Genomic DNA, 12237 nt, shown 5'->3' on the forward strand with positions numbered 1-12237 from the left:
CCAATGTGATTCTGAACGTTTGTTTTATTTCATCTCTCCTAAATTTATCACTACCGTGTATGTCTTTAAACATGCGAGTCCTCTCTTAGGTTTACACAGTGCCAACAAATGTTTTAATACTTACTTTTGGAGCGTTTAACTTAATCAGATATTTGTGTATCCCTCCCTCCAGTCTTACTGACCTAGTTGCAAGTGTAATGGTGATTCAGAACACACTCTCTGAGGCTCAGGTCCCTTGTTTATAAACAGTGAACGCTCCATTCAGAAGTGAGAACACAGTAAAAACTCTCTGAACCATGTTTTTTAGCTTGGAAAAACCATTTGTGAGCCCAGAGGCGAGATTAAAGCTGCAGTGAGATTCTAATTCTATGACATGAGCAGGAAGCATTGAAGCAAAAATAAAATATAAATCTTTAAATAAGATTAAGCACATTAGAACTAATAAAATAGAGGTACCAGAGGCAGATAATAAATAAACCCTAATCCTTACAGGAGAGGATGTTCTAGGAAATGTGGGTTTCGGCTCCGAGCCCTGGAGCGCAAGATAACGAGACAATAGGTAAGGCTGTGCGATAGATTAGCTAAGTGTGGTTGCGAGGGAAGCTCTGTCTGGTGCCCAACACGCTTTAGTCTATTATCAAAACTACTTTGGGACTTCCCTGGTGGTCCAGTGCTTAAGACTCCGCGCTCCGAATGCAGGGGGCCCGGGTTCGATCCCTGGCTGGGGAACTAAGATCCTGAATGTGCCTGGTGTGGCCTAAAAGCAAAGCTGCTTTTCCTGTTGCACACAAAGGTTTGCAGCCGTCACAGACAAACCCCACAGCTCAGGGACCAAAAAGAACAATCCGTTTGTCACCCATGCCTGGTGACGATCATGGACTGACAGGGCTGCTCTGCTCACCACAGTTGCCCCAGGACCCAGGCTGCTGCAGTCAGTCACCATGTCAGAGTGGGGAGGAGCTCCACAAGGACGTCAGATGCCCTGGGATAGAAGTGAGCATGACCTCCATCCAGCAATCCCATTACTCCAGGTGGGTGAGACGAGCTCTCTAATGGGGCTCCACCCTGTGCCGTGGAGGCTCAAAGGAAGGAGCATCACGGGCAGACTGGGGTCTGGGAGGGCTTCCCAGGGGCTCAGGAGAGGCGGCCTCGCCCATGAAGAGGAGGGCGTGAAAGGCTGAGCCTCAGACGTTTCTGGAGGCGGGTGGGGGTCTGAGCACCATGTGGGTCTCAGCCTTTGCCTCTGGCGGTTCCTGTTCTTTAACTGCGGATGTGAATTCTCCCCAGCAGCACTGAGAGCAGACCGCAGAGCAGCCCGTCTGGGCGCTGTCTCCACCTAAGGACAGGCCGCCACCACGGGAGTGTGCGCACCTCATCTGGACACACGGGCTGTTGTAGCCCCACCTTAGACCTTACTTCTGGGAGCCGTTCCCGCCAGAGTCTCTCATCTTTCCCAGCGATGGCTAAGCCGTGGGCAGAGGACATAACCCTTCCTGCTGTGCAGTGTTCCCTGGTCTCTTCTCTTCAAAGTGTGACTGACAAATCAGTACACGATAGAGGGCGGACACTTTTGACCCAGTAATCCAACTTCCAGGATTTATCCACGATAGCTGATGTCTGCAAAGGTCTACCTACAGATATTTCATAATGGCAATGATACCCCTTACAGACTTATAATGGCAAAAATATCCCAAGAATCCAACAACCTGGAGTTGATTAAATACAAGAACACGGGCATCCATAAGGTAAGACAGCAGAGGCATCACCGCCACCACCACCAGCAGAGGCATCACCACCACCAGAGCCCCCTGGGAGAGCCTGGGGGTCGAGGTACTTTTAAAGTCTCTTCAGGGGACTCCATTAGCCAGAAGACAATTCCTGCTGGAGAAGAATGACTGATGCCACTAAAAATGATTACACTCTATTCATGCATTTAATTGTTAAGAAAGAAACAGTTACAATAAAGTGTGTGCGATCAGAACCCATTTTCACGAAGATAGATACACACTCAGGCGTGCGTGTACACACTCAAACTCACATACACACACCTGAAAAGCCACAGAATATTTATCACTGTTCTCTCACTGTTGATTCTTTTCCTGCCTTTTGCTCATCAACAATTAACACATTTTCTACAATAATTATGCATTTTTGCAGTAAAAAAGGTTAACATTTTTTAAATGCTTCTTACCATCCAAACAGAGTTGTTAGTACTTGGATGCTGGCGGATGGATATACAAGATGATGATACCACGGAACGAACGAACAATTTTAGCACTGCTTACAGCGATGGAAACTGATGTGAACTGGAAATTAATTTAAATACATTTGTGTACCTGGAGTCTACTATTCACTGGCTAATTTTTCCCCATCATCCCTAATCTTGAAAATTCTTGCTCCAGAAACTGCTCTTTAAAAATTCATAAATGCACACTTAAATAAATAGATGAGCTCCCTAAAACTTGATTCGTTGTTCCAAAAAAAATGGTGTGGAGACGCTTCACACACAAAGGAGCAGAAATCGTTCAGCCGGCGCGGAAGACTGCACAAGTGCGCGTGGGAGGTCTGGGGATTCATCACGGGAGCCAGGGAAGCCCAGGCTGCGTCCGTGAGGGGCAGTGGGATAGCGAGAGATGGCGCTGAGGACTGTGGGCCCCCAGCGCAAGGTCGCGGTCACAGCGCCTGCGGCCCCGCCCTCCCATCCAGGCCCCGCACCTTCCCCAGCATTGTTTTCAGTGAGTCTGTGCAGGAACCCCAGGGAGGACGGGCGGGGCTGGAGGGAGAGAGACCCTGTGAGTCCAGGCAGACCCACGGTCGGGAAGGGTGTTGAGCGTCGTCAGGTGTGAGTGACGTAATCGGGGCTACTGGGCTGCAGCCCCTGATTTCTAACCAACCTTCGGAAGACAGAAGGGGAGCCACTCTGAAAACCCAGCAAATGGCTCAGAAAACCTGCTTCGAGGATTAAGAAAAGGATGAAACTGTTAACTCGTCCTCTGGACCCTTCCTGGGCCTCTGATATCACAACGATGCCCCAGCTTCCTGCTGTGGAAGGAAGGTTGCAGGGGAGGGGAGGGGACGTGTTTCCTCTACGACCCACATCACTGCAGAGGCCCTGCTCCCCCCGGGCCCATCACATGCAAATCCTCTCTGCTGACCGCTCTTCTGCAGCAGCTGCTGTTGTGTGCCGAGCTGGACAGGAGCTGCCCTGCATGGGGCAGGTGAGAGCACCCAGGCCGAGACCCATGAGGCAGATGAGTTCTAGGCCCCAGGGGTGGTCAGGGAGCTGCAGCCTGGCATCCCCTGAGATGTGGGGAATGCAGAATCCCAGGCCCCAGCCCCGGCCCAGGAATCAGCATATCTGCAGTGCAAGCAGTCCCAGGGGACTCATGAGCACGTTGTTCTCTGAGGAGCCGGAGGGCAGCTGCTCTGTCCAGTCAGCACAGCACAGGGGGCAGAAATGCATCCATTGTGGCTGCATCGGGTGGGGCAAGTCTGCTGTGAGCGGCTGCAGACCTCAGTCCACAGGAGCTCACGTGAGACAAGCTACTCTCTCGCACAAAACCCAAGTGTGGAGAAGTGTGGTCCAGGGCTGGCATCATCATTCACAGTCATAAGGGAAGATAGCTCCTCTCTCTTGCTTCTAGGAACTCCTCGATATTGGATTCTTCCTCATGTTCCAAAATGGCTGCTTGAGCTCCAGCCCCCACATCTACATTCCAGCTGCCTGAGACAGGCAGGTCACCGTCCTTATCTGACTCTACTCTCTCGAACTTCTCTAGTTACCTCCAAGCTTGGGGACAAGCTTCACACAGAGCCACGGCAGCCACAGCCTGTGTCCTGGGAGGAGTGCTGGGCAAGTCAGAGAGATCCTCCCACCAGGGCCAGGTGTGAGCATTCTGTGTGCCCCAATGCTCCCCACCCCACGTGGAAAGAGTCTGTGCAGCGTCCACCTACAGGACCCAGCAGGGAGAGAAGGGAGAAAGTCAGTACACTTAGTGAAGAAAAATCTCTCAAAACTCGGGAAATCTGTAAAACCAGAGACAGAAACTGGGTCCAGGACTGTTTGCTGTTTAACTGACAAACACAGCTTGAAGCAGAGGAGGTTCCAGAGTAGCCATTTCTGTGAACAAGCTACACAGGACGCAGCAGTCAGGCCATTAGTGCATTCATCTGGACAGACTCCATTAGGTCCATTACTCTTCTTGATTAAATCTCCTCCAGGGATGCCTGTCAGAGGTGAAGCAATAGTCCCACATGGGCTTGGGGAGATGCCAAGGCAGCATCTGGGTGGTGTCCCCCCGGATTGCAACCTCCCTCAGCCCCAAGCAAGAAGCACACAAGGCCCTTCCTGCTGCTCGGGGACATCCGGGGGCCCAGCTGTGAGCAACAGGGAGCTCTGCTGGCTTCTCTCCGAGCTGCACCTCCAGGGCCGTGCACAAAGCTGCTCTGTCCACAACCAGGGGTCCCAGCTGTCTCCATCCTCCCCACAGCTATCCTTGGGGGGTAGCTGTGGCCTGGCTCCCCCATGTCACGCCGTGGTGCCACACTTCCTGAGCAGACACCGGTGTTCCCTCCCACATCATGGCTGAGGTGCCTCCCCGGGACGGAGAATGGGACCATGAAGGCCATTTTAGACCAGGCAGGGTTTGCCCCTGCACTGGTGTTGGGTCACCCTTCCCCGAGTCATCCAGGAGATTCAGTGTTCTCTCAACAAGGAACAAGGTGGGGTCTTGGACGGAGACCCCGTGTCTACTGCCCCTGCTCCCCTCTGCTGTTCGGAGAACGGAATTAGAGCTACTGCAACTTCAGGTTTTCCTTGTTTTACGGAATAAAACCTCCGACAGAAGTGGAAGGGACTCAAAATTCACACTGACATGAAGAAACCGACCCCTTCTGTTTCAGATTCCATCCTGCCAGGGCGGCAACTTAACCTTGGATGATTTGGGGATTCCGCACCCCCTTTCCACCTTTTCTCCAGAGATGAGTCCATGTCCGGGGGCATATGTAGCACCAAAGTATCCAGGAGGGAGGATCAGAGCCCTGGGAACTGCACCTGAGAACCTGCCCACTGGCTTCTCCCTCCTCCGTCTTCTGAGTCTAAAGAGATCAAGGGACTGGAGGGGAGAAAGTACTTTCATTGTAGCCACAGCGCACCTCGGTGAAGCGACAGGAGAGAGCTGGCAGCCATAGCTTGCTCCCATCCTATTATCAACAGCTGCCCTGCTTTGCCCGGGATGTGCTTTATCAAAGCCGTGTTCCATCTGGGGGAAGGGCATCCCTGACTTCCCAGCCCCCTCTGGGCTCCCTGTCTCCCCAAAGAGGGGGAAAATGCTTTATCACTAGAGAAACACTTCTGAGGGTCACCACCCTAGACACAGGCCCACTAAAAGATGCAGATTTACCATAATGTTACAGAACACTTCTCCTACCACACATGTTAACACCACAGCAGAAAAGGAGTATTAACAGATTAGGCTGAAGGGGCTGCAAGCTGCGGACTCTGTGAGGAGTACAGTCCACAGGGAAAGCCCAAAGTCAAGGGTGGAGAAGGAAGAACAGGAAGCTGGAGCCCCCGGCACCTACAGCTGCAGCGAACAGTCTGCAGAGCCCAGCTCCTGGTCAGACGAACGTAAATCCTCACACTAAAGTCCTAGTTACCTCAGTTTCTAACACCCAATGCAGATATGTTTAGCTTTCAATAACGAAAAAAATTGTAAGGGATACCAAAAGGCGAAGAAAACAAAACAAAAACCAAGCATCGTAGTATATTTAGGTTACGCCATAATGACTTGATACAATCACCACAGTAAGTCTAGTTGACATCCATCGCCATACATGATGGTGATGGACGGCACAGCTACAGAAGTGTTTTCTTCTCGTGCTGAGAACTTCTAAGATCTTCTCTCTTCGCAACTTTCAAATAGGCAAGACAGTGTTATCAACTGTAGTTGCCACGTTGTACATTATAGCCCCAGGACTTATTTTATAACTAGAAGTTTGTACCTTTTGATCCCCTTCATCCATCTTGCCCACCACCCAACCCCCCACCTCTGTCACCACCTACCCACTCCATGTTTCAACAGAGAACACACTAGTGGTTACCAGTAGAGGGGGAAGCAATGCAGCGGAGGGGGAGGTACAAACTATTGGGTGTGAGACAGACTCAAGGGTGTGCTGCACACCATGGGGAATAGAGCCAATATTTTGCACTAACTATATATGGAGTATAAACTTTAAAAAAATTATTTTTTAGTTTCGTAAGCATTTCTTTTCTTTTTCTTTTTGTTGGAGTAGAGTTGATTTACGATGTTGTGTTAGTTTCTGCTGTACAGCAAAGTGAATCACTTATACATATACATAGATCCACTCTTTTTAAGATTCTTTTCCCATATAGGCCATTACAGAGTGTTGAGCAGAGTTCCCTGTGCTGTGCAGTAGGTCCTTATCTATTTTGTATATAATAGTGTGTATATGTCAACCCCAATCTCCCAGTTTATCCTCCCCCCTCCCCACCTTTTCCCCTGTGGTAACCGTTAAGCGTGTTTTCTACATCTGTGACTCTGTTTCTCATGGAATCTAAGGTAATCGTACAAATGAACTTCTTTACAAAACAGGAATAGAGTCACAGAGGTCAACATTTTTTAAAGACTTTAAAAAATAATAAACCAGATTTAAAGACTTAGTATAGAAAAAAGAATGTAAAATAGCTCATTAAGTTTTAATGTTACATGTTGAAATATTTTTGACACATTAGCTTAAATAAAATATATTGTTAAATTTTTTTAAAAAAAGAAGCACCAGTATTCTGTCCAGTACATTAACCTGGGGAGACACAGGGCTGCACAAATGCCACTACCTGCCCCACCCAGGGAGGCTCCTGAGAGGGCAGGGCATTGCCCATCACAGTGTCCCGAGAGCTGGAATGTGCTGGGCACAGAGAAAGCACTGAATAAATGTCTGCTGAGTGAATCCCAGGGCTGGATTTTACCCACGTGTGTTTCTCTTCAGATGTTTGTCGTGAGATCCGCTGTCCTGCTCACCTCCCACTAGCAAAAGACGCTAAAGACCACACTTTAAGGACACTAAGATTTTATTTCATAAAAATCACAACATATTTTCACTATGGAGTGGCATTCATCGTCTTTCCTGTGCAATAAACTAAACACGCTCTTGTCTCCAACTGCTTCTCTGTGGCCACATTATGTGTAGATAATAAAATACTGCAGAAGCCAAATAAGTCGCCTATAAATAAAGTGCACTACTTTCATTCTTGAGAAATAGAGAGTTCGCGCGTTACTTCTCCTGATATATTATATGTAGGGTGAATATGCAGAGAGTTAAAAAACAACAAAACCAAGAATTCCATCTAAAATAAAAACAGTTCCTTACTTGATTTGCTTCACCAGAAACTAAATAAGAAAAAAGAATCCAAGTGTCAATCTTAGGAATACAGTGTTCTCACTTCTCGGTGCTCTTGGGCCTGACAAGGATCTAACGCCAAGTTACAAGCGATCTGGTTTCTGGAATCACGAAGAGAGCCTGGAGCAGACCTGGGCGCACTTTTCGCCAGACACGGGGTCTCTGCCTCCATCTGCCAGGTTCACCCCTACGGCACACCCATGGGGAATGCCCATGGCATTGTCACAACGTGACATCTGGGACCCACCCGGACGGAAGGACAGAGGTTAACCCTGCGTCAACACGCCGCTCGGTGTCCCAGCCCCCTCCCGGTCCCCCCACCCCCCACTGGGGGAGATGCCTGAAGATGGTGTCACACTCATCATCATCAGGGCGTGAGTTACTTCACGAAGGTGCCGGAGGAAGATGGAAAAGGTCTGCAAGGCGATGAAAATCTCACTCGGAAACAAAGCAGACGTGTTGGGAGGGGCGGGGCGACGCGGTGGGGAGGCCTTTAATGCTGTCGCCGTCACAGTTTCCAGGGAAGATTTTCCAGTACCGAAAACAGGTTGGAATTCCGTACCCACACATCTCACAAGCACTCGTGGCGCCGTCATCACAGGGTGACCTTTCACAGCCTGTTTCCCAGCTTTTCTCGATGGCGTTTCGGTTCACGTCTATGATCGAACCCTAGCGTTCCACGGGGTCCCGCCCACACACAGAGCCCTAAGGATCATCCCATTTCCTAGGGGGCTGAGTCCGGGTCCATAAATTAACATCAACTCAGAAGCTACAGCTATTGCCACCCTTCCCACCCCGGGTCGGTCAGGGCCAGGGTCCTCCCCCGGAGCAGCCCGCCGAGTGGCTCTGTGCGTCAAGGTCTGCCCCTGTGGCGACATGAAGTCATGTACTGCGCTCCCCTCCGTTGTGATCCGCTCGCTAGAAACACGGAAAAGCATTTATAAGTGATGAGGAAGAAACTCTCTGCGGGACGTTATGCCTTGGGAGACGGTGGCTCTGATGGGCCACCGTGGTGAACACACAGGAGGCTCAGGTGCCAGGAAAGGGGGCGATCTGAAGGCTGACTTGGAGTCGGAAGAGCCAGCACTCACGAGGAAGCGGGGAGAAGCTGTCGGAGCAGAACCCCCCACACAGGCTCTCCGCCTACGCGCGGCCCCGGCGCACAGACGGGCGGGGCACCTGGGCGTCAGCAGGTGCCTGGCATCGGGGCCCTGCTTTGGGTGGAGTCAGCAGGTGGAAAACATCCTTGGGCACTTCCCCACGCGCCCCCAGGGGCCCCTCCGCCCAACCTCCCCTGCGGGACCCCACCTCTCTGGTCTCAAGTCCCCATCGTGGCGCCCGCCGAGGCTAAACTTCCCTCCTGGCGCCACGGGCCTCCTGAGCGCACAGCGTGGAGGGTCTGGGGCTCTGCGCACTTGCAGTGACAAAGGGGAGGGACCGCTGTGTGCTCCGGGGGGCCCGTCCGTCGCCGTGTATCAGGCTGCGGGCTCAGCGGTGGGCTCTGTCACAGGGGCGGGTCGCAGGAGAGGATGCTGTCACGGGGGGCGTGGGGGAGGGCCGTGAGCCCCAGGTCCAGAGAGCGACGAGGAAAGGGTCCCAGTTGCAAAGGCAGAGCGATGCTTGCGTGTGGTCTGCAGCGGGTCCGGGGGTTCTGAGCGGCAGGCTGCCGGGTCCACGGCCTCTCTGCTCACACGGCGGACAGGTCCACGCGGTGCCCGGAGTGGCTACTCTTGTCCCAAGGGGTGAGCTTGGTGGAGCCTGTACCAGGCCGGGTCCCGTTCATCTGCGGACCACACAGAGGACGGAGAAACGGAGATTGCTCTGAGACGAGAAACCCAAGTCCCACAGGAGTGCTGAGAGCAAAGCCCTGTGCCAGAAAGTTGCCTGGGTATCCTCCTGGGGGCGGCCCCACCGCTCCCCAGAAAAATGAGGACCCAGAGGGCGCAGTTCTCTCCACCTTCTCTGCACAGGTTCCCCGGCCTCATGGCTCCCAGGTTCTGGGGTGCACTCACCCAGGCAGTCATTCATTCATCAATCTGTCGTTCACTCATTCATTCACTCATCCACGCCTCTATTCATCTGTTTATTCACTTATTCCTTCGACACTGACTTATCGAGCAGGCTGGGCACCGGGGCCTGTTCTAGGCTATGGGGTCACACCAGTGAACAAAGGCGACCAGACCCTTGCCCCCGGGGAGCTCGCGTTCCAATGGGGGAGGCAGACAACGGCCATGACGCAAATGAATAAACCAAACAACCGCCAGGGGTCGCAGGCACAGGACGCTGGGGTGCGGTGGGAGCACCTTTGTTCAGTGCCGTCCAGGAGGGACTTCCTGAGGATGGGACCCCTGAGCGAGGGCCTAGCTGACAGGTGGGAGGCTGCAGTGCAGTGAGAACCCAGGATATCGCCTGCTCCAGGCTGCCCGGGGGCCCTGCCTGGGGGTCTGCGGGGCGGGGGGATGAGGGACCACTTCCCACAGGAGGAAGGTGAACCAAGCCCAGCGCCGGGAGGTGAGCGGCTTGTTCAGACCCCTGACCATCCAGACCCCATTTCTCAGGCACCTGTAGGGGGAGGAGACCTGATGCAGAGGCCGGGCTGTGTCCAGTGGCTTTTGTGCCTCTTACAGGACACCCTCAGCATGTCCAGTGTCTGCCCCCCCGGTCAATTGAGCCTTCCATCCCACTAAGTCAACATAAGAAGTACTGGCCCTGGGAAACGGGGCAGGAGAGAGGGCCAGGTGATTTCGTGAGGAGGGGGACCCTGCTGTGGGTGTGACATCAGCTCGCGCCGCCTGCAGGCCTATGTCAGGTGTGAAAAGCCCAGCCCCCGAGCCGAGCCTCCGTCACGACCTGGGCAGCCGTCCGTCGACACTGATGGTGCAGACGACGGAGCTCGGGGAAGGAGTGAGCGGAGGGCCTGGGGCCCGGGCTGCAAGAGACGCAGCCTCAGGGCCACGTGGTCCTCTGTAAGGCAGAGGCTGCGCGCAGCTCAGTGAAGCTGGAAGGCAAGTCCCGGCGGACGAGGACCGAGAACAAGAGACCTGGGTCAGTGTGGGCTGAGGACGGAAGGCACCCCGAGCGGGGTCAGCCAGCGCAGGAGGGGCGTACACGAGACACCACACGCACTCACGATGTCCGAGTTGAAGGGCTTCACGTTGGCCTGGCGGGTGGAGCTGCTCGTGAGGGACCAGACCTTGGTTTTATGCTTGAAAGCAGCTCTCACCTTCAAAGGCAGAATGGAAGGCTCATTAGAAGCAATTTCAGAAGTTGCAAAAGCAACAAGAGGTCATTCTAAAAGGTCCCGAGGAATTTGTGCTGCAGGGTGAGGACAGGACTCGGAGGCATCAGATCCGAACAGTCAGTGGTTCCGGAGCTGCGCTACGGACGTGTCACTGGTTCGTGTGACAGATACGGGCTGTGTCCCCGCGCTGTTCCCAGCCCTGCACGGGGAGAAAGCTGGACCTGGCCTGCCCTTTGCCGACCTCACAGTGCTGGGTGGGGAGACGGGACACACTCGACGGTGAACAGCCTGGGGGCCGAGCGTGTGACCGGCACAGAAACCACACAAGGCAGTAAATGACAAAGCGCACGCGTGGGGCGGGGCCGCGTGTGGTGCTGAGGCTGCCGCCCCCTCCTGCCCCCTCTGCCACGTGGATCAGTCTCAGGCCCTGCTTGGGCTGCTACCTGGTCTTTGCAAACACGTGACCTCTCCTCCGCTGGCCGCCATCGTCCTGGGCGACTTACCCTGCCTGCCCCTCCCCCATCTCGTGCAAATGGATGGGCTCTCCCGGCAAAGCACAGAGGCGGGTGGTGCTCCTGCCCTGTTCTCAGTCACCGTTCCAGAAGCATTTCCCCAGGACCACAGCCTGGAAGGGACTCAAATGCCAAGGAACACGATGCCACCCCCACAATTTACAGGTAAAGCTTCTCCCACGGACTATGGGTCCCGAGCGACAGGATCTAGGGCACCTTCCACCATCCCCACGGCCAAGTGCACCAAGAGGAACGGGCCCACGCCAGGCACCCCAGTGCCCTTGGAGGCCACATCATGAAAGCCCCCTCTCTAAGCCCTGCAGTCAGGAGTCCTCCTTACATCCCAGGCCAGCTTCCTGAATGCCTCTGGGAGGATCTGCTGGGAGCACATCTGCATCTCACTCTCCCTAATACGCCAGATGCCAAGCAAGGTCCTGAATCTGCAGCTCAGCTATTCCACCCTGTCACCACCTCCCCTGGTCCTCCACACAGCCAGCAGTGCCCGTGTGGCATCAGTGAAGGAGGATGTGCGCATGTTGCTTAGCAACCGGGATGAGGGACGGAAAGCAGCCTCCCTGCACACAACCTGTCACCAACACCAAGGCTTATTCAGGGTTACATTCCCAGACGCCAGCCTGATGCGGCAACACTGTTCCTGCTCTCTGTGCCCTTTCAGAAATGAAAAACCAGCTTCATACTGTCATGAAGTGGAGCAGACATACCTCTGAATTCAGGAGACAATGAAAAAGGAAGATGAAAAATCCCTGGGGAGGAAGGGGAGGAAAACACAGAGTTAGAGCCACTTGCATTTTGTCACAAACACTTTCTGAGGGTTCTTTCCAATGCCACCTATGGGCTCTGAGAGTGGCATTGGCATGGCTTGGTGTTGGGGAGCATGTGGGAGTCCGCTGTGATGCTGGACCCTACGGTCTGGAGTCCGTAAGCGTGGAAGGGCATCCTGTGATCTAACCTAAACGCAGGCAGCCGCCACGGCCAAGATACAAAGACAGGTGGACGCCCAGACAGGCTTAACCTCAGAGAGGAGCAAACACGCTGGGGCGGACG

General features: G+C 53.6%; 1 protein-coding gene across 1 annotated transcript in view; it reads right to left on the reverse strand.

Annotated features, from left to right (window-relative positions):
• Positions 1–7133: 7133 nt before the first annotated feature.
• Positions 7134–12237, reverse strand: part of ADGRD1 (adhesion G protein-coupled receptor D1) — a 145473-nt gene continuing 140369 nt past the window's right edge. The window contains exons 23-25 of the mRNA XM_082668155.1: positions 11895–11936; positions 10550–10642; positions 7134–9202 (exon numbers count right to left, since the gene is read on the reverse strand). Of these exons, the coding sequence (XP_082524281.1) occupies positions 9107–9202; positions 10550–10642; positions 11895–11936 (231 nt within the window). The 3' untranslated portion in view covers positions 7134–9106. The remainder of the gene's footprint in view (positions 9203–10549; positions 10643–11894; positions 11937–12237) is intronic.

Source organism: Grampus griseus (assembly GCF_964374135.1).
Source record: "Grampus griseus genome assembly, chromosome: 12".
Taxonomy (NCBI): domain Eukaryota; kingdom Metazoa; phylum Chordata; class Mammalia; order Artiodactyla; family Delphinidae; genus Grampus; species Grampus griseus.